Below are 23,446 nucleotides of genomic sequence, written 5' to 3'. Positions count from 1 at the left end.
CTTTCTTTTTAAGGGCTGCCATTGATTAGTGATAAGCTTTGAAGCCAGATGCCCTTCCTACAGTATTACAATTACTGTATTACTGAGACTAGAGCAGGTAATGTGGATGCAGTGCCGACGCAAGAACAGTTTGAACCCCACTTAAAACGCCATGTAGCTAGCGTCCCTTAAAATTCAAAACAAGGAAGAAGCTTAACATAGACAGTAGTAGGTATCAATACTAACAATTATATCAACAGAATATATATTTATAGATATATATATATATATATATAAAAAACAACAATCTTCCATCTGAGAAATAAAAGGTAGATAAATACAATGCAGAGGAACTATCTTTTTTGAGTTTTTGAGCGTGAAAACATTGCACCGGTTTCAGATTGTGAGACACGCTTTTAGTGCAGAGTTAACGAGGACAACAGACGGGAGGTGGGGCACCGTGAAAACAAATAAAATGACTTGAATTGAGAATACTCGATTTTTTGAGTAGCTCTGACTAATTTTATTACATTTAAGTAATTTCAAAAGTTTGTAAGACATTAAATGATTTTTCAATTTTTCAAAAGCTAAATTATCTGCCAATATAGTACTCATTAAAAAAATATATGCTATCTGTGTGTATATATATATATATATATTTTGTAATTTCAAGCAAAAAAATCAACTTGAAATAGGAAATCTGATTGGTAGAAAATTTTGCTTTGAAATAATTAAAACAAAACCACACACAAAATTGTATATTCTAAATCCAGGTCATTTTAGCTTGAATTGTTAATGTTTGCAGTGAGGGTGACAAAACAGCTTAGATTTTTTTTTTCTAGTTTTTGTTTTTGTAGAGCGTGAACAGGTGATCCTTTTTATTTGTGATTTATTGCTCAGTGTTGAGGCGCGTGGACCCCGAACGCTGGTTTCTCGGATTGCACGTGTCAAACTGAAGTGCTTCTTTTAAATATACGTTAAGTTGAAAGGAAATAGTTAAAAAGCTAAAGGAGAAGCAAGCGAGCGCGAGATTGTGTTTTTTTTTTACAGTGCATATTGCATTTGGCTTTAGTGAACAACGAAAGTAACCCCAACTTTCAGAAGTCAAAAGCTGGAAAAGAATGCATATTTTTTTTTGGATTTCTGAAACATTCTGTAACATTGACAAAAGCGTGTATTTACAGCCATTACGGACGGCTCGTTTGCTTCTCCTTTAGCGACCGAAGCGGAGTTTGAGAAATAGAAAGAGAGACACAGGGAGCAGGTCCTGACGTCACAAAGAAAATGGTACACAATAGAAAATTTACATCTACAAGAGTTAAATCGAATTTGTTTTAGAAAACGTTGACTCATTTCGGTTTGTTTTGTCACAAGGTCTAGATTTTGCACATTTCTATCAATATTATTTATTCAAATTCTCATTTCAAGTAGCATTTTGTTGCTCCTATTCATGAAACTAGATTTTGACCAATCACTAGACCTCATACTCAAACAGATTAATTTGTCAAAACCACTAAAATCAAGTTGCGAATTAGCTCAGGTAGATTTTTTGCATTAGGATGTGTACATTTAACAGTGCAAGAGAGAGAGAGTGAGAAATGGGCTGAAGCAGTGACTGGCTGGTGTGACGGGGTCGGCTCACAGTAGTATACAATAAAAGTGGGAAGTTTGCATGTGTAAATATATTTATACCATCTATGCATATACTCAGAACGATGTGTACAGAAAACAAAGGATCAAAGCTTATGGTAAGGTCAAACTGACGCTAAATACATACCAGAATTATACCATGAGAGAGGGATTTTGTTACACTGCGAAAAATAATCTATCGGTTAAAATGACTTAAATACAGATTGCATCATTTAAGTAGTTGTGACTAGTTTTATTAAGTTGATAAGACTTGGTTTGTTTTTTTAAGTATTTGACCGTCAAAATGAGGAAAACTTGCGCGTACGTTTCGGAGTGCCGGAGTTGTAGGGTATGTAGGTGATGTCACAGCGTGGCGACAGAAGCCAGTTGCCATGGTATTTACTCTAAATACGCACTGCAACCTCATTTTTCAGTGGATCTTCATTATATATCAAGCTGTGTTCAAAACTAGTCAAAACAACTCAAACCAAACAAGTTCTCTCAACATAAGCCATTTCAACTCCTGTAGATGATTTCACTTTTTACAGCGTAGGGTTGATTTGGGTCAGTTCAGGCAGTGCCACTAATAAAAAAGAGACACACTGTCCTTCAAACATCAGGGAGCGGTGGGGTAGTCGTGGGACCGGGGGGGGGGGGCGGGGTTTAAAGGAGTCCAAAAGGGGGAGGGTCGTCGGGGCTCACAGGGGGCCGTGCCGAGCCTCGTATTTGGCCACAACGTTTTTGCAGCGGCCCAGCTCTTTGCGCAGATCGGCCACTTCCACACGCAGCGCGGCGTTCTCTTTCTCCAGGAAGGAGGCGCGGATGGCGATCTGGTTCTCCTTGAGGCGGCGCGCGTCCCGGGAACGCTTCGCCGCAAAGTTGTTCTTTCTGCGGCGCGCCCAGTACTTGTCGTCCTGAGAAAGAGAAACGTGTAAAAGAGAGGAACAAGTTAGTTTTAGTGCCATGTAAAATATGGGGGAAAAAAATTTCCAATTAAGATTTTTATTTAGTTTTTATGAAACAATATCTGGAGTTTTACTTTACTTTGTCGAATTTTAGTCCCAAGAATAATTTACTTTGACTGAAATTAGGATGAAACATGACGATTTTACTGCAATCATTTACAAAACCATCTGGGGCTGTATTTTTACACTTATCTTCTTGAGCAATGAGTACATTAAAATGCCCCTGTCAATCAGTTGCCTTTCATTCAAAATGTTCGCCAAAACAACTATGGTCACATGACTGAAAGGCATGTATACGTTTGTTAAGTGTGACGTCACGACTTCTGCTTCCGGGTCCTAGCATACCAGCAAATATGCGAGAAAAAAAACATTAAAAACTCTTTAATACCACAATCAATATTTCTGAAACTCAACGGAAAGTTATTAAACATACTTATTTCTCAGTATCATTAGCCAAAAATGCCGCACCTACTGCTAAAAGTCGGTACTTCCGGGACTAAAGTTAGCATTTTTCTCCGCTATACTATCGGTACTTCCGGACATACTTATTTATCAGGCCCATTAGCCAAAAAGGCTGTACCTAGTGCTATAAAAGTAATATTTACCAAAATCGCTACATCCGGGTTTAGTGGAGAAAAATGCTAATGGCAAAGCAGCTATGCTAACCCTGGAAGTAGCAACTTTAGTAAATAAAACATTAAAAACTCTTGAAAAAAAACCAATCAATATTTCTGAAACTCAACAGAGAGTTACTGAACCTACTTATTTCTCAGACTCATCAGCCAAAAAAACGCACAAACTGCATAAACAGTATTATTTACCAAAGTCACTACTTCCGGGGTTAGCGTAGCTGCTGCGCCGTTAGCATTTATCTCCGCTCACCCTGATGTACCGATTTTGGTAAATATTACTTTTATAGCAGTAGGTGCAGCATTTTTGGCTAGTGGACCTGATAAATAAGTATGTTCAATAACTCTCTGATGAGTTTCAGAAATATTGATTGTGGTATTAAAGAGTTTTTTGTAGTTTCTCGCACATCTGCGGACCCGGGAGTAGAGCTGTGACGTCACCACTTAACAAACGTATATGTTTTTGTTCTCAACTGTGTGCAGTAAAACACCTATAGGCTAAATTGCTCTGAAGTTTGTCGAGCTGAGGCTGACCTCGTGGTTCAAGTTCAAGAGTGTCATATTGAAACAATGTCAGACGGAATGTAAGTCAATCTCTCGACCAAAAGATAAAAGCTGATTAAACGTCACTTGAGTTTGGTTCATCATTGACTCCTGCTAAAAGTCATGTCTCTGCGATAACTGTGAAACGTACCTTGAGGTCTTCCGGGATGAAGACTTTGCGAGCCTTCTTGATCATGGGCTGCGGCTTGAGCTCCTCCGCGCTGAACTTGCGCTTGCGCGGGTCGAACATCTCCTGTCCCGGGACGCTGGACAGGGCCAGGTCCGCGGGGTCGGGCTCGTAGGTGAGGGCGACCTGGATGGACTCTGGGTCGATGGGGCTGGGCGTGTCCCGGGCGGAGGGCAGCCCTGTGGGGGCAGAGAGGAGACACATGAGACCGTCGTTATTTACATGGGCAACTGCAGCTTTGTGGCGACGACATCTGTACTTAAAAAAGCCAGTTCCAAAGACATTTTCCAGTTTTGTATTTTTTTTTTTTTTTGAAGGATTTTGTTCCTGGATATTCCAAGTTTGAGCCCCAGAAAACAATGTGAAATTCAATCCACAATCCTTCTGAAAAAAGAACACCACTGGATATAATATTTCAACAAAGTAAACCCATCTGGCTCAATTTCCCAGGCCAAATGTGTTGCTCCGGTTTCCCCTAGCACTAAAAACATGTATAATAGTCCTGGACAGGTGTAATGGTGTGTGTGTGAGTCTCAAAAGAACAAAGGCCCTTCCATCTTTCTGGGTAAATATCAATTAAAAGAGTTACAAAAGTGGGTAGAACATTTGTACAAGAAAAGATAAGTTGAGATCTTTATATACTGTAAGTTCAAATTGTAAATACACTACAAAAACTAAACATCAAGCATGGGTTTATCATACTTGATTTGGGAATATCAATCTTGTTTTGAGCAGCTTTCACTCATTTAGACATTTTTTCACTGGTTCTAATTAAATCTCACTTGAAATAATGCTCTTACTCCATTGGCAAATAAATTAACCTGAAATAAAGACGGAATATATTGAAACGAGTCTGAAACATCTCAGAACAAGTGAAATAATCTAGGCCCAACTAAATCTTAACTAGTCAAAAAAACTCAATGATTATGCTCAATTTGAGACATTTAAACTTATCAAGATATACATGTTTTGGAGTGTATTTTAAGTCAAAGCGTTGTATACTGTGATTTAAAAACCTTTATCATAAATAACGTATATACAATACATTTATATGACTTATTTCTTAATTTTCTTAAGCATCTCGCCGTATTATCGAGCCATTTCTCCTGAAAAGTCACAGGGTCTCGACTCAAAGGCACCTTCCGAGGAGGGGCTCGTCTCTAAACGTGGACTCTCTCGTGACACAGACTCGGCGGGGGGGGGCGTCTGGTGACATTCTGGGCACATAATGAAATAAACGGCGTTATTACCGCGAGAAGGTCACGGCTATTTCAGCAGCAAGAGCAGAAAGAGGCTTGTGCCACGTGGGTCTGAGGAGAGCGGTTTATAAACCGAGTCTAAACGCTAAGTGGATGATTCGTTCGAAAACTGCGTGGGGGAAATTGAGTGTTGACCAGGTGACTCTCTGCTCTGCATCCACTGCACGGCCCTCACATGTTAATGCTGTTGAAAATGTAAACACGGGCTTTAAATGATGCTCTCAATGTGATTTCGTTGTTGCTTGTGACAATGACGATTACACTGCAAAAAGTGAACTTGAAATGTGTAAATGTGTCCTTGATTTGAGTAACTTATTTCAAGAAATCTGAAAAACTTAAATTAAGATGGAACAACTACACCAGCTTTATTTCAAGTAATTTTAGATTTTTTTCTCAGTGCAGTAAAAAAAATTCTTATCTTTAAGTGTGAACATCTAACCCCATTGACAGATTTGAAACTCGACTCAAATCAAGGACATTATCATCTAAAAAATGTCACTTTCAAGATTACTTTTTGCAGTGTAATTATTAAATCCTTGAACTATTATTTTATCAAAACTCTCGTCAACTGTTTTAGTAATTGAGTAGCTGCTACATTGAATTAACTGTCTGATTTCCGCTTTATAGGTATTATATGTAAGATTTTCCTTTGTGTCTGTGAAGAAAATTAATGTTAAATTCCCTGTTACCATGGAAACCATAGCAAACGTCCATAGACTGACACATCTGATACAAACAGTGGAGAAAAGGAGCGGTGCAACAGCTCCGTTAGCTGCAGGTCACGCCTTGTAAATCCAGTTTGTTTGTTTTAAAAAAAAATCTACATTAGTTTCTTAGTGCATCTCATTATGAAGCATCTGTATCAAGTTCCTGAACTTGCAGGCTCGTTTGTTAGCATTTCTGTGACTGTGACCCTGGGAAATTGACCCAGCAAGTCGTGAAATGTGCCTTTAAACTTGTCCCTGTCAAGAAGTGTGATATTAGAAATGTGTTAGGAAGGTTTGCAATGAGTCAGAACCACAGCTGACAGTTTAATTTACTCACTCACATCCTGTGCCTTTATATCAACATGCCCTCACACTGCAAAAACTAGTTAAAAAAAGTTATATTTTCTTCTTACAGCACCACAAATTAGATTAAATATCTTATTGCACTGAAGAAGTCATTTCATTTTTTTTTAAAAAGAAGAAAAAAAACCTACAAAAAAAAGTCATTTCTATGGCTGATTTTTTTTTACTGTGCAAGTCCGATTTACTCTAAATCAAAAGCAAACCTAGTCACAGACAAAATTATTGTCAGAAAACGCCCTTAATAACTTGGCCCTATGGCAAACAGGCAGGTGTTTTCTTTCCTCTGACCACCAGGGGGAGCTCAAAGACCAAAGGTAAAGGCGTAAACTCTCCTCCTGTCCTCCCGCTGGGGTTGAACCTGTGATGCCGGAGTCAGCTGATTTCAAAGAGTCAGCTGCTTCTCGTCCGAACAAACAAATCAATTTAATCTTTCAATAACGGAAAAAACAAACAAAATCTCCTTAGATTGTGGAATGTGGATTACAAAACAAGATATTTGTCCAAAATCATAAAGTCCTTCCTCCCACCAACAAACAGGACATTTCAATGACCTTTTGAATGAAGCAAGAACGACATTTTTTGCGGTATTCATGAAATTATTTGAAACAATACAAAAGCAGGTTGTTTTCTTTAGTGTGTTAAAATAAAACTTTTAAAACACTAAATCTGGAACTGAACAGAAATACAAAAATCATGACTAAAACTGAACTTTTACAATGAACAAAGACTTTTAAGTAAAATAAAATAGAATATTTGAGTGATCGGGAATTGCCAGAAAGGCAACTACACTGCAAAAAGTATCCAACTAAAAACAAGGGGAAAAAAATCTGCCAATGGGGTAAGCATTTTTTTCTTGCTAAGAATTCTTATTTCTAGAATATTTTTCCTATTATAAAACAAGAAAGAAACACTAAATTTAAGCAAATACATAGCTAGAATTAAACAAAATGCCCTCAGAAAATGGCATAAATTCAGAAAAACATCTTATTTAGTGAAAAACGTTCTTAATTATACCTGTTTTTGAGCAAAATGTTCTTAATAAATACTAATATCTAAGGAAAAATTCCTATTTTGGGAAAGAAAATCTGTAATCACTTTATTTTACACTACCTTGATACATTGTACCGAACTACATTTAGTACAATGTAATATGAATATAAGAACTTATTTCTTAAAGTAAGGCATTTTTTACTTGCTTAGAATCCACTTTTTGCAGTGGAACCACAGTTTGAGGACCACTGCATGTGTAATACCCGGTACACATGATGTACAAGACGAACATTTCCCCAGTTTCCTGTTATGAAACGCCTCCCTGACTGTCTTCGCTGCATCTGACTTTCGACCTTCGTTTACCTTACTTCACCGTTCACCTACACGGCAGCGACGGACACAAAGCCTCTTAAAGAAAACTAAATCTGGCCATGCCCCGAAAATACCCTCCTCCTGCAGGACATTTCCGAGCGCACGGGGTTAAAAATACCCTCTGACTCCTGTGGTGATGACGCCCTGAACATGTAAGACTGATCCAGCACACGAGTGTATTTAAACGGATGGGAAAAGCCGTTGCTCTGGACAACAACAGGCAAAGCGAATGACCCAACCCAGTCCAGTCGACGACGTTTGAAAAGCTTCACTACAATGCCCTGTTGGATGACATTCCTCAGAGCGAAAGGAAGTGTCCAGGAAGTCTCAAGTTATAAACAGTAGGCGAGGATCACACTACTTTTTGTTCTTCACGGCAGGGTGCTGACATTTCCACAAGGCTGCCCCCTAGTGGCCAGACAGAAAACATGGGATCCTGCGGCGACTGTGGCTAAACTCGTCGTCCCGGGAGCTGGTGCTTTCGAGTGACACCGTGGGAATCTGAAAATCGGACATTACATACATGACATTGCTTATGAATAAATTAGGAGCCTGTGGTTTATTTTCAAATCTAGTTTAGATCCGCAAAAGGTTTAGTTTGATTGAACCAACACGATGGTTTATAGACACGCACTGTAAAAAGTAATCTTGAAATAAGTGACATTTTCTCACTTATTTAGAGGTTACTTTGTGCAGTGCAGACGGCAAAGGGGTGGGGCCTAGTCAAGGGTGGAAGATGTATAGATACAGACGGCATCTCTGGAATCGCCCATATATGGTCATGTTTGAAAACAGTTAAGGGGGAAAACAAAGTGGAGAAAAATGTAAACTTTCTCTATTCAAAAACTACTTGAACAAATGCTGAATTATTGATATAGTTTTCTACTAAATGAAGATACAAAGACATGGAGAGGAGCAAAGTGGTTCAGCAGCCCAAAAATACATAAATAATGGAGCTAACGCTAATGGAGCTAACGCTAGCCAGCCGCTTCTACTGAACAATCTGCTGTGAATAAACATCCATATGGACCCGATTTAGACTTGTCTTTGTTTATGTGTGATAAATAATTTCAAATTCCACCAAAAAATGGCTAAAAAGAGTGAGAGTGAGAGTTATGAAGCATTAAGAGAAAGAAGGCGGGAAAAGGAGAAAGAAACCGTTGGCTTAACCTCGAAACATTTTCTTTTTGCCTGTTTTTGGCTGCATGCATAAATATCAATTACAATAAACATAAGTTATCATTAAAAAACGTGGAAAATAAAGATAATGTCCATGCGTTCCTTAAAAGCTAAAGTATTTGAGTAAAGCCAACTAAAAAAACTTCCTTTAGCGCCGTCTCAAGGACCCACCAGGCGCTGAAACTTGGAATCTCGGCGAAAGTGCAATGAACTCGAATTAAAAAAACGTTTTGGCAGCAGTTACTGTTTGTTTATGAGCGGGAGATAAAACTTCTATCTGCTCCATAAAAGAGACGACTGGACTTTAAACTGACTGGAATACGATAGCGTGACTCTGCACTTTTAAAGCTGCTTCGTTGTATCCACACACGTGTACTTTTTGGTGCTTCTTGGGCTATAGTTTCATCACTGTTTTTACTACTTGATAAATATTACCTGCTTTTGTAAACAGATTTTCTATCAATACAAGCATTTTCCCATTATCCGAAATTAATGCTATATCTTCTTTGGAAATGTTGTTTTTAATGCTTTACCTGTCCCGTTACGTCGTCATAAACCAGATTTAAAGTTTTAGTTTTGCAGTGAATGTTCTTACTTACTTAAAGGTGCACTATGCAAGGTTTTAAGAGAAAAAAAAGTCACTTGGGAGTAGCAAATTCGTTTTACACAATTTTTCATTTTTCATTCAAAAGTGTCCCAATTTTCCATGATTTTTTTTTTTTAGTGTACTGGTGTGGATACTAATATTTATAGACGAGAATTATGTCTTTTTTTGAGTTTGCGGACTTAAAACTTTTGAGTTAAGGCAATGAATAGTCAATTTCTCCCCGTTCTCTGGCTAAAGTTATTTCAAGTAACCAAATATAGAAGTTTCAAATCATTTTACTCAAGGAGATGTAAAAAAGTAGTCACCCAATTAGTTGCTTAAAGGTGCAGGTTTTGAAGTGTAAAAATATAATAATAATAATATTTGTGCATATTTGCTCCAGAATCAATTGTTTTGGGGATTTCTGACCATTTTCTGATACGAACCCTGAAAATAACTGATCCTGGAGCTTCATGAAGGCCACTGTGAGGGAAAGCAAAGGTGCCAAATATGCACAAATACTAAGATTTTTTTTTAATTTTATTTTTTCACTTCAAAACTTGCATAGTGCGCCTTTAAGCAACTATTTGGGTCACTACTTTTTACATCTACTTGAGTAAAAAGGATTTGAAACTTCTATATTTGGTTACTTGGGGAGACATTGACTATTCATTGCCTTAACTCAAAAGTTTTAATTCAGTAAACTCAAAAGTAGACATAATTCTAAGTCTATAGACATTAGTATCCGCACCAGTACACTGAAAAATCAAATTCATATTCATTCAATAGCTTTAATGCTTTCTACGCTGCAAAAAGTAACCTTTAATTAAGAAAAAAGAACTCATCGCACTCAGATCATAAAATCTTAATTTACTGTAAAAAGAATTCAACAAACTATATATTTGGAGCCTAAAATATGTACTTTTCGCTACTTTTACTGCAGTACTCTCCACCTCAGTCTCCTCAGATCCCCTGCCGAGAGGAGCACATTCTGAACTGCGTGTCCCGGGATCATCTCTCGTCTACAAATACTACGTCCAGAGTTGCAGTAGTGAAACCCGAGAGTCTTGGCGAGACTTTGACCCCTCCACATGCCAGTTCAGTCGGGGCCAGAGGGTTGAGTTTTACATTCACTGGGGTACTGCGCTTAAAGGGACTATACGGAGTTCAAAAATATATGAAAATATATATATATAATATATTAAAAGTATGTATTTTCCTTCCCCTACATGTTCCAGCCATGTCCTAATGTATAGAATGAACCCAGACCTGTTCATCAACGTCATGCACCAGCTTTATATGGAAGGTGCAGTAACACGTATGACCTGAGGTGGCAGTGGTGAGTAAAAAATGGCAAACCCATTCAAAAGGCTCCAATCTAAAAGGTATAAAGTTTGCTGCTTGTTTGGTCCCGTTTAAAAGCCTTACGATGAACACTCCAGGGCAGTAGGTGGCGCTGCGCAGATGCACATTCCCTTGATTTTTTGTTGTGTTTTTGTCGCTTTTTAGTTGTGTTTTTGTTGCTTTATAATTGTGATATTGTTGTCACTTAAATCCACGTTTTTGTCGCTATTTTGCTGCTTTGTTGAAGAAGCTTTTAGATTTGGGTAAAGCCAAATGGGGGTTTAAAGGGTTAATTATCTTGCATCAAAGCGTTAACTTTGACTGCACTAGTTTTAATCCGGTTGAAAAATGCAGCAGAAAAAGAAAAAGGACAGAGAGACGCTGTAAAATGTAAGTAAAAGTAAAAAGCAGCACTCTTCATTTGTAAAATAGTGTAGACAATAAGTTCATATGATTTTAGTCAAAGTAATAGATTCCATTACTTGAGTAAAAGTACAGATCAGATGTTACTCCGATATATAAGTTCAAGTTTCTTCATTATATTGAAGATCGTGCCCAGCTTTCTCTAGTTTGGCCATTTTGTGATTTTTGTTTATAGTTTCACTTCCTTATTGGACACCAACAGGAAGTGACATAGAAAAAGGTTAACAATGTTAAACTGTTGCCATGCCAACCATGCTAAGTCAATGGGAAATGAGGCTTCATTCTGATAGATACAGACGGCATCTCGTCATAGAAGGGGGCGTGGCTTCGCCGAGGGGGAAAATAGAATCTTTAGAGAAACGCAATTTTCCACTTTTTAGCCATTTTCAGGTGGAATATGAACTTATTTATCACATAAATAAAGTCAAGTGGAAATCAGGCCCATATGGATATTTACTCACAACAGATTGTTGAGTAAAAGTGAAAGAAACAGCAGTCGTAGCTAGCCGTTAGCATTAGCTCTCGGTGATTTATGTATTTATGGGCTGTTGAACCACTTTGCTCCTCTCCATGTCTTTGTATCTTTATTTAGTAGAAAACTATATTCATAATTCAGCATTTGTTAAGGGAATTTTTGAATAATTAGAGAAAGTTCAGATTTCTCCTCTTTGTTTTCCCCCTTAACTGCTTTCAAACATGACCATATATGGGCGATTCCAGAGATGCCGTCAGTACAGTACATTTTTCCTTCGTCTATGTCACTTCCTGTCAGTGGCTAAAATCAAAATAACTTTTCTGCTCAACATTTCTTTCATTAAAAATTCAGCTTCACTGAAATAAAATGATAATCACGCAACTGATGTTATCCTTCTAAATAAGTCATATTTTGGAAAGCATTAAAACCTGTCAGATGCACTTTAAGTATTCTAAGTACAAAGCACAAATCTGTTTAAGTAAGTTGTAAATAATAACTTTGCGGCTTCAAAAACGTTCGCTCAAATTCATCCTTTGTACGGCAACACGACGGGGACAAACGCTCTGCAACATTTGACGGTACACGTGCACAGCGCCACCTGCTGTTCTGGAGTGCGCATGCTGAGGCTTTTAAAATGAACCAAACACGTGGAGAACATAACTTTGGGAATATATAGAGGAGAAGAAAGTGTTATATTTATATTTCAAATAAAAAATAAAAGGTTCTCCACAAAAATACTCAAGGACTCCACTTAAGTGCTGCACAAAAACGTGAACTACAAAGAGACGTCTGCAAACTTCCTGTGGCTGAATGGAGAGAGCACTAATACATTTATAAACATAGCTTCACGTTGTGCCCATTGAGTTTTCCAGACAAGCGGCAGCAGCAGCGGATCAGCGCGGCGGCGGGAGGGGCGGGAGGGGCGGGAGGGGGGCGACGTGATTGGTCGAGCCGCGGAACAACACGGAGCTCATGTGACGGGAGCACGGCAGAGTCCACGTGAGCGAGCGCCAGGGAACAGGCTGTGCAGGGGGGGGGGGGGGAGGAGGAGGAGGAGGAGGGGGAGGAGGGAGGTCTGACAGCACAACACAACAGCCGAGCTCAAGTTTGTACAGGCAGAACTCGGCGCCTTCCACATGACAACTTAACGCCGAGTTCTTTGTTTTCAACGCCACAAATGCAAAACAACCCACCGAGCCGGAGGAGGAGGAGGAGGAACTGGACTGAACAGGAGAGTTAGGAGTGAAAAAAAGTGTGTGCAATTTCAGCCAAAACTGCAGGTGAATCGGGAAAACAAATACATTTAGTGATATCAAGCCATACACTCCAAAAAATGAATATCTAGATTAATGTCTCAAATTGATGAGTTAAGTTTTAGTTGGGCATTTATTGATAATAACGTCATCAAACGAGCAAAGTAAATTTGATCTGATCAGGGGAAAAAAAGTCTAAATAAGTGAAAACTGCTCAATGCAAGTCCTTTAAACAAATGCTTGATATTTAGTTTTTGCAGTGTAAATGATGCTTCTCTGCCTTTTATATAGATTATAACATAACTGTCATTTTAAAGCACATGGTCATTTCTTCTGCAGGTGCTGAGGTGAGCGAAGCCTCTACTCTCTTGAGGTTTGATGAAAAAAAATCCTCGATGAAGGTTTTTGAGTCATCGTCTGTACTCTGTAGTCAATGGAAAAGGCAAACCCTTAATGTGCTTCTATATGGGAGACAACCTGCACTAGTGTGAGGCAAAGTCTGTGCCATGTTTGCCATAGGAGACCCTATCGGGAGCTTGTGCCTCACAGTTAGAAGGTCCAGGGTTCGATTCCCACCTGGACCGGGCTTTTCTGTGGAGTTTGCATGTTCTCTCTCCAGGTGCTCTGGTTCTACCACTGAAAATATGTACAGGTGGAACTCGGAATATTAGAATATCGTTAAAAAAGGGGACATATGTAGCCAAACCCAATGTCATAAAATGAGAATATTTTGATAATGGACTGTAATAATCATCCGAATTAGAACACATAAAGGATTAAAATGTGTCCCTTTGCATGTAATGAGTCTATATAATTTATTAGTTTCACATTTTACGTTGAATTACAGAAATGAATGAGGTTTTATTCTAATTTTCCGAGTTTCACCTGTACAATAGGTTCCCCTCTGGGACCAGGACTCTCCTGTAGAACAGATTCTTCATCTCACTTTCCTGGTTAAAGGAACAGGCCACCGTTTGTCCATACTGAGATATGCGTGATTTTGGAGTTCAAAGCTAAATAGATCAGGCTCAGAATTAGATATTGAAAAATCTTCCAAATCTTAACAAGTACAAGGCTGGAGAACTGGAAGTCGTTGCCACGGTGTGAGAACAGTGTGTCTCATAAAGACACCAATTCCCATGTAAATCCACAGAGACAGTGACGAATCACAGTAATTAGACTTAGCCTTCCAGTGAAATCTGAAATGTGATGGGATTGATCTTTCAAATTAAACCTCCGATGACAAATCTTCCCCTGCAGCAACTTTCACCACAAACCCGGCTCCGTTTTGCTCCTCAAAGTCCAAACTCCAGGAGCCGCTGATAATCCGCTCTGACCGCGGATTCACGCCAAAGTTCATGCTCCGACATCGCACCTTTTGTCAAACGTGTCAAACTTTTTATCTCGATCTGGCTTTAAACTGCGGAGAAACCGGTCGGACTGACTTTGTTTTTGTTTATCGCTAAAGCCGAGTCTTACTTCACTGCTCACATTGTCATCGATCAACTCTTGTTTCTCCTTCTCTAAAGCTGTTTCAGTCATTAAGGCAAAATTCCACCACGGAGAAATAGTCATTGTTTCCCAATAAATTTTGATCTAATACCAGATTGAACTTGGACCGGGCAATATTGACAAAAATTAATATCTCCATAGTGTTTGGGAGTTTCTCGATAACGATGATGAAGCAATATTGTCGCAAAATAATCAGAAATATGCAAAATTGTGGCTTAGCTTTGTCGCTCAAAAAGATATTTGACTACAAGGCACACACTTTCCCACTTACTTTTACAATTTTTTCAACTTTTAAATTCTTTTTTTTTTTTTTTTTTTTTTTTACAATTTTCCCCCCATTTTTTTTGTGTGCAAATGTTTTATTTATAAATTCATTCATTTTTTTACGATCCCCCATGTTTTTATTTTTTTTTTTACCCTTTGTCATTTTCCTTGTACAATTTCTTGCTAATTTTTTCCAGTTCTTTTTCCCAATATCATTTTTCTGTTTTTTTCTTTTTTACTCAATTTTCCACAATCGGGGGGGTTTGTAAAAAAAAAAGGCAGATTTTTTTTTATTATTATTATTTTTTTAAATCCCCAACTTACTTTTTCTCAGTTTTTTCTTTTTCTTTTTTTCTTTTTTCCACTTTTCTTTCCCCAATTTCCCCCATTTTTTTTAAACAAATGTATTATTTATTTATTTTTACATCCCCCCCTTTTTTTTTTTACCAATTCCTTTTTACTCTTTCCCCACTTTCTTCACATTTTAAGTTGAATAACAGAAGTAGATTAACTTTTTCATGATATTCTAATACATGACAAGCACCTGTATGTGGGTAGTCTGGTGTTATAAGGGCCTCAGGTGCACTGTGCTTGGGTCTGACTGTTTTTAATGCAGGCTACTAGTTACCATAGACATGCGCTAGCCTAGCACTAGCCTAGCACCACTAAACCCTTTAACTATAAGGACTGCATTAATTACAAAAACATATATATCTCCAGAAATCAACAACAACTCTGGATAGGAAATGAGGCCCTATGTCAAAAAACCCTGAAATATCCCTTTAAATGAGAAAAGAGACAGAATGTATTGAATTGAGTCAGAAACATCTCAGAACAAGGGAAATGATCTCGGTTAAATGCCCAACTACATTAAAAACAACTAAAAATTTGAATATTACGCTCAATTTGAGACATTTAAATGCATCAAGATATTCATTTTTTGGAGAAAGAACTTGAACCCTCCACCGCGACCCTTTAGTCTCACCTGAGGGCGGGCTGTGGATGCAGGCCTGCGGCGCCATGGCGGAGTGCACGGAGGTGGTGGCGCGGCTGCTCAGGTCGACCACGCTGGGGGTGCGGGGCGTGTGCGGCGTGTGCGGGGGGGCGTGCTGCTGCTGCGGCGGCTGCGGGGGCGGGGCCTGAGAGGGCGCCGGGGCGGGCTGCTCGCTGTTGGCCGGGATGCCGTTCTCGTACAGGAACTCCTCCAGGTCCATGTACTCCAGTTTGAAGTTGTCCTCGTCGTACGGCAGCGTCTTGTCCCACAGCGTCGGGCCCAGGAAGGCGGACTGCGGGTGGGACGCCACGCCGCCCTCATCCTCCAGCTTCTTCTCCTTCTCCTTCTCCTTCCCGAATCCTGGAACCACAAAGGAGGGTGAGGTTACAGGGGGAGCTCCATTTGGACAAGGAACAAAAAGCATTGACCGTAGATTAAAATGTTGCACGCGGACAGTAACAAAAAGTATTTAAGTATCGTTTTTCAGGGTCACGCAGTATTTCTTCTTTTACTTTACTACAGTTACAAGATAAATGTAAAACTTCCTCCTCCACAACACTTCTACAAAAGGCTCCAAAGTTTAAAGTCCATTGGTTTAAAAGCCTAATAAAGCACCCTCCAGAACAGTAGGGGGCGCTGTGCAGTAAAGTGATGGACAATGCCACATTTTTTGTAATCGACACGATACAATACTGGTCATTTAGTCAATATACATTTCTAAAACTGGTTATTTTATGTATTATTAATATGTACATTTAAATGACATTGCTTTTACTGATTAAAGATGCATTATGCAACTTAAAGTGATAGTCTGGAAGTCTAAATGTTTTACAAATTTTATCAAATGTGCAAAATCAACCACCCGGTCTTGCATTTTGATGTAAAGTAAGTCATAATATATATATATTTTGTTCTTTGTAAAGTCCCTCCTTCCCGGATCTCAGCGACTAATCAGAGTCTAGTGTCCTCCCGTGTCGACCAATGAGACTGAGGTCCAATCAGGAGGGAGGGGGAGAAGCTTGATCATTTACTTTTGAAAACTCTGCTACTTCTCTCCTCATTTTGCAAGATAAGAAGGGCTTTCTGTTTACTTTCAAATTCCTCACTTAGCAAACTTACAGACTATCACTTTAAATGACATTTTTAACAGCTTTAACTGCTTAAAGATGCAATACGCAACTTTATATGCGACAAAAACCTTCATATTTGTTTGCACTTTTGCTTAAAAAGTTGCATAATTCAGCTTTAATTAACCTCTTAAACAGTGAAATGCTTTTTTTTTAAAGATAAAGGATTGTATTTTTTGGCCCTGATGTTGGTGCAGTTTTTTGTTGTGTTGTTGTTGCTTTTCTGGCTCGAATTTGTCGCTCTTTTGCTGCTGTGTAGTTGTTGTTTTTTGCCGCTTTTGTGTCATGTTTTTGTCGCTTTATCATCCTTATTTTCGTTACTATATTTTCAAGAAGCTTTTTAGATTCGGGTAAAGCCGAACTGAAGAACATGCGCTCGGTAACGGCGGGGGGTTAACGGGTTAAACAATGTCAGTGTAAAATTTAATACAGAAAGCTCAAAATATTAGCTTAAAGGGACTAGAATAGGTCCTTTTTATACTAACTACTGCCACCTCAGGTCTTACGTGTAACTGCAGCTTCTATATTAAAATCATGTAGGATTTTAGAGGCTGATGTGGTGAACAGGTCTGAGCTCATTCTACACATAAAGACATTACCAGAACATGTAGGGGGAGGAAAATACAATGCACTTTCACATAGATATAGGTGGAAAGAACCAGCTTCATATTGCTCGAGGGGGATTTTTGGAACTTGTCTTTGAAATTACCTCCAATCTACAATCTCAACCTACACAAAAATGTTGAAATGAGGTGGAGAAGTTTGCAAAGATTTTCCAACATGTGTTATTTATCGTTCCCCAATAAATCTGATTACACTATTGCTTGGTTTTCCTTCATCTTGGTTCGTTTAGTGATGACTTTTCCCTCTTTTCTCCACGGTTACTTTTGAGTCATAAAGCGTGACGTGCCAAGACTAATCCGTCCAACGGCGCGACAGAAGCCCGAACAAAGCGTAATGAGAGTTAGTTTTCATGTCCTGGGCCTAAAAACGAGGCTCTCCCGGTGTCTTGGATTTGGCAGAGTGTGCAGCGTGTTTAGCGTGTGCTTAGCCTGTTCAGCGGGAGTTCAGCCCGGTACAAAACACGCCTGGGGAGTCTGAACGGGCGAGCTCCGTCTGGCAGCTTTGAAGTCCACGCGCTATTTATAAACGTCTTGTTGTGGCAAATAACGAGTAGAGTCGATGGAAAGAGGAGGTTTTTAAGGGAGTCAGGCATCGGGGGAATCAGTTATAGCTTCATCAGTGCTTTAGGGTTAAACATCAGTGCTTTATGATATATCGCAATATCACTCATAAATGTGCAGTTTACCTCTTAACCCCCGCTTTAACAGAGTGTGTTTTCTCCAGTTCGGCTTTACCCAAATCAAACAGCTTCTTACAGCCTATAGGTCAGTCGTTTTAAAGCTAAGACCTACAAAATGATCCAAGATTTGTCCTTGCTGTGTTTCCATGCATTGTTGCCACGTTGTTGTCACTTTTTGGTCGCTTTTTTGTAATCTTTTTTTTTGTGTGATTTTTTTGTGATTTTTTTATTTACCTTTTTCTTTATTTTTTGTTGATTTTTTTAATCACATTTTCTTTATTTTTTTGTTGATTTTTTATCACGTTTTTGTTGATATTTGTCACATTTTTCTTTATTTTTTGTTGATTTTTTATCACATTTTTCTTTTCTTTTTTTTGATTTTTTGTCATGGTTTTGTTGATTTTTTCTCACGTTTTTGTTGATTTTTGTTTTGTTTTTTGTAACTTTTTTGTTACGTTTTTGTTGATCTTTGTCACTTTTTTTTATCACATTTTTCTTTATTTTTGTTGATTTTTTGTCAAATTTTTGTTGATTTTTTGTTGTTTTTTGTAGCGTTTTTGTTGATCTTTGTCACATCTTTCTTAATTTTTTGTTGATTTTTTTGTTACGTTTTTGTTGATCTTTGTCACTATTTTTTTTATCACATTTCTCTGCTACTTTTTGTTGCGTTTTCTTCTGTTGCGTAAAGTTCTTCCTTTACGCCTCGTTTTTGTGTTCAAGACGCTTTTAGATTCCCGTTTAGCCTCACTTTGGTCCTGAGTTCTCGTTTTCTGAAGTCTGGCTGGAAAACAAATGTTGGACGATTTGTCTTCAGTCGAAACGTTTCAGTAAAACCTCGATACCACTCGTGTTTTCAGCATCGTGCAGACCTAATCTCCATCTTCTCGCACCAAGTAACACAAGATCAAGCAGATGTTTGACCTTCCAAGCACCGCCAGGTCTAGCTCAAGACAGATCTAAGGAGAACGACCTGACGAAGCCAAAGTAGAAGAAGTCAGTGAGTCCTAACGAAGCGAGGACTAAACCAGGTCTTAAACTGGATCTGAACATTAACCACGACATCGATAACAAGTCAGAATCTCACCTGGACAAGTCTGAACCCGTTAAAGCTAAACCGTTTAAAACCAAAACAACTTCTAGGACATTTTAATGTGTCAGTGCAAGAATTTTATTGCCACGACACGAAATATCTTGGAATTTTTCATGTCTTAAGACTCGAGAAGTCTCAAAACGGAACAATTTCAGCCCAAACTTCATCTGAATGTCTATGGGATCATCATTTTTTGTATTTTCAACAAACTCATGAAGTAAAGACAGTCGAGCATTGCCATTATTGACCATGATAATGACACTCAGGTTCCTCCTCCTGGTCCTTAAACCCTTTATACCTTCCTCACAACAGATAACTCCGAAAACACCGATCTCTGTTTCAGGTCAGTGATGAGGATGTGAACGTTTCCACAGCGGACACTGATGACACATTCGGGTCGACTGATGCACGGATATCGACGGGGCTGAAGTGAACCTAAAGCCTGATGCCATGACATAACCAAAGGAAAGGCTGTAAATGACCAGGATTACAATACACTGTTGAACTATCACACTTTTCTCCATAGATTTACATGGGAGAATTTGAACTAAAACGCATTTTCTCCCCACAAAGTCACGTGAACTGTATTTGTAAGGTTTTGTGAAGTTTTTATTGAGCTTTGAACCTCAGAAAACAGCGGCTTATTCAATAACTAGATCCAACATACCTCTCTGAGCAAAAGCATTGCCCAAATCAAGGCCTTCAATGTCTTTAAAAAGCATCAAACTGGCTTTAAATCTAAATGTATTGGAGAAATATGACATTGTTCAACAGGTTTTTTCTGTATAAGCTCATCAGAAACACCACAATGATGGTCTCAGACAGGTTTGGGCTGAAACAAAAGCTCAAAAGTTCCCGTTTTGTCCAACTCTCTTCCTTCTGTTTGATAAAATGTCTTAAGAAATGAAATATGTGCAGATTTTATGGCATCGCCCGCCTTCACCAGTGCATTTACTCCGGTTTGGCTTTACCCAAACCTAAAAGCTTAGTCTATAGACCAGTGTAACTCCTCATTTGAAAGCTAAGACCAGACTTTGTTCCTTGTTGCCGCATTATCATCACTTTATTTCATGTTATTTTTCCATCTCATTTTTGCCACTTTTTTGCTGCGCTCTCATCCTTCGGCTTGTAGATTTGGGTAAAGCCGACGTGGAGAGAATGTGCTCGGTTCAGGTGGGGGTTAAGAGGTTAAATCACAGCTTCACACTTGGCTCGTATAAACCCTGCAATTCATCAACAAATGAAAACCGAAACCTGTGTCGATCCATTATCTCTATTCAGCCGCAGAATTTCAAGCACAAAATCAAAACGTTGCACAAAACAAAACCTGCATCACGTTTTCCCCTCACACTCATATCATTAATCCAAAAAAAAAAAAAAAAATCGACATTTCTAAAGCTCAAACTCGTCCCTCCGCATGAGCCACCTGTAACGCGCGAGCCCAAAACACAACGACTCCGGGAGCGAAACGGCGCCGTCTACCGGTGGAAACGGGGGGGGGCGGCGACGGCTGTTTATAATAATAACGAAATGAACCGCGCTTCTTTGACAGTCACGGTGGCGAAACGTGCATGAAAACGCTTTAAAAAAAATATGTTTATAATGAAGCGAAGTCGCGATAAAGCCGCAGTCATCTGACCCACTGATCGCGCCTGATCCGCAACTAATGCGATTACGACTGACATTTAGCGAGAAATATTGCTTGGGGAAATGTTTACGCGAAGTGTTTTGAATCGGTGAGAGGCGCAAGTCGACGCTTTAATAACAAGGCAGTAATAATAATAAGGTTTACAGGTTAAAAAAAAAAAAAGAGAGCGCGCGGATCGGAGTGCGCAACAGACGCAACAGTCTCCAAGCGCGGCGGAAGAAGGAGGAGGAGGAGAAGAAGAAGAAGCGTCTGGACATTGAACTCACCATCGTCGTGGTGGAAGGGCAGCTTCAGCGGGTTCTCCAGCAGAGACTTGAGCACGCCGTGGGTCGGCGGCAGAAACGCGGGGTTTATGGGGAGAGGTCTGGCCATTTTCTCCATATGCCTCTGAGGACAACTGGGTGAAGAAAGCTCGCGAAACTCTCCAGAAATAGAAAAAAAAAAAAAACACCGGGGGGGATGTGGAGAAGGGGAGGGGGGGATACAAATCAGGTCCGTTCGTCCCCGTGCGCCTCCGAAAGAAATCCCGGTGTGGCGAAGGCAGTGACGCGAAGCTGCTCCGCTTGGACGGCGGTGTGTGGATGGTCTGGCGCAGGCTGCTTCACTGTGGCGAGGAGGTGTCGCGGAGGAGATGGCAGTGGAGCGAGCGGAGGGGGGCGGGGGGAGGCCAGTGCATGTGCGGGGAGTGCGCGGAGAGGCTGCGCACCGGAGCGGACCGCGGATACACGACCGCGGATTCAGGCTCTTCGCTCCTATACACTGTAAATTCCAACTCATTGCGCTTACTTGGAATAAGTTGTAAACCCGATGCTTAATTATTAAGGCGAGGCACTGCAGGTGAATAGGGAAAACATTTAAATTTACAGATATCAATTTGAAACTGTTGCTGTCGATCACTGGCATAAATGTGAGAAGAAAATACATAGCAAGTTTTCTGTCATTTTATCTTTTCATATAAGAACAAGGTGTTTTATGCCTAAAAATGCCCCAAATTTCCCATCTTTTCAGCTACCAAGATTTGTTTAGTTTTAAAATAAGCTGTTTTTTTAGTGGAAAAATTTGTAAAAATTTAATTTTCGCCTTATTTTTTGACATTCAAAACTCAATAAATGGGGCTAGGGATTAGATAATAAAAATCCCTCTGAAAAAATCTTCCAAATATTGTTCAGTCCAAGGCTGGAAAATGTGAAGTCTTTAGGTCCGACTGACGTGGACATAGCGTCGCCACAATGACAGAAAAATATGTTTTGAGAAAAAGGCTCTTGAAATTGCATTGTCCCATATAAGTCTATGGGGGAACATTGAATCAGCGCAATATTTAAACATGTTATTGTGAAGATTAGGTATATTTTCTGTTTCCGTGTGAAAGTTTGTATGTTCAGAGACCAATTTGTCCCAAAACCTGAAAACTGAAAAAATTTAGTTTTGCCTGTAGTGTCTCTCCTTAAGCCCAATGTTAAGCCATGATTACTAGTAGCGCTAGTATGATTAAGAGGGATTTCACAGTATTCATTACTTATGATACAAGTTCTGATTACATGTTAGTACTGACAACTGGGAATTCCTAGTACTGATTTCTTTTGTTACTTAACCCCTTAACTCCCACCTGAACCGAGCACATTTTCTCCAGTTTGGCTTTACCCCAGTCCAAAAGCTTCTAGAAAAAAAGCTGTGAAAATAGCAACAAAACTGAGACGAAAACAAGGATGGAAATGTGACAAAAAAGTGACAAAAAGTGGATGAAAATGTGTCAAAAATGTCACAAAAATGTCACAAGAAATTGACAAAAATTGGACAAAAAAATACAAAAATGTTACAAAAAAAATGACCAAAAATTGACGAAAAAATTACAAAAATGTGACAAAAAAAATTACAAAAATGTGACAAAAAAAATTACAAAAATGTGACAAAAAATGACGAAAAAATGACAAAAAAGTTACAAAAATGAGTTGAATACCCAACAAAAATATGATGGAAATTAAATCTGATGACGTGAGGAAAAAGATCCTCTCGGTTCAGGCGGGAGTTAAGAGGTTAAATATGGCCTTAACCTGTACTATTATTCTTAGTACTGGTTACTGGAATATTCCTGTTCCCTTTATGGTTTATTTGTTATTCCCATTAATGAAGTTTTACAAATTTAGTACAAGATATAAATGTAATAAAGCAAAATGGTGTAAAACACTTACATTTTTTTTAATCATGTGTCATATAACGGTTACATGACGGTCAAGTTCCCGTTACAGGGGGGCAGTAGAGGTCACTGGGGAGGTTAGTGAGCGTTACTAAAACCATGTACTGGATAAAGAGAAAAGCAAGTAAAGCCAATATGAAGCCGATATTATTCAAAACTGGCAAATCCTAGTAAATGGTACAGAATCTTATAATGGATACTTTAGAATGAGCGCGAGCACAACAGGACGATAAATAATCATTACTGGCATCATGTAAAGTTAATCAGTACTTGCAAAACCCTGTTATTGGAACGGAAACATGTTGCTGTAAAATGGAAAAGCAATTAATCACAATTTTCTCTTGAAAATGTACTTCTTACATGGAATAGAGGGTAAATGCCGAAAAATGCAGGTCTCCTTGTATTTATAACATTTTACTTCATGTTACGAC

At 39.0% G+C, this 23,446-nt stretch overlaps 1 protein-coding gene across 1 annotated transcript; it reads right to left on the bottom strand.

Annotated features, from left to right (window-relative positions):
• Positions 1 to 1,986: 1,986 nt before the first annotated feature.
• hlfa (HLF transcription factor, PAR bZIP family member a) lies at positions 1,987 to 21,279 on the bottom strand. Its single transcript, XM_079564577.1, has 4 exons — positions 21,088 to 21,279; positions 15,645 to 16,013; positions 3,897 to 4,111; positions 1,987 to 2,522 (listed from the first exon to the last, which is right to left on the bottom strand). The coding sequence occupies exons 1-4, from the start codon at positions 21,200 to 21,202 to the stop codon at positions 2,307 to 2,309; spliced, it is 915 nt and encodes a 304-aa protein (XP_079420703.1). The 5' UTR covers positions 21,203 to 21,279; the 3' UTR covers positions 1,987 to 2,306.
• Between the last annotated feature and the right edge of the window lie 2,167 nt (positions 21,280 to 23,446).

The sequence above is a fragment of the Gobius niger genome (genome assembly GCF_951799975.1).
Source record: "Gobius niger genome assembly, chromosome: 10".
Lineage (NCBI taxonomy): Eukaryota > Metazoa > Chordata > Actinopteri > Gobiiformes > Gobiidae > Gobius > Gobius niger.
This window is presented reverse-complemented; position numbering and strand designations above follow the sequence as displayed.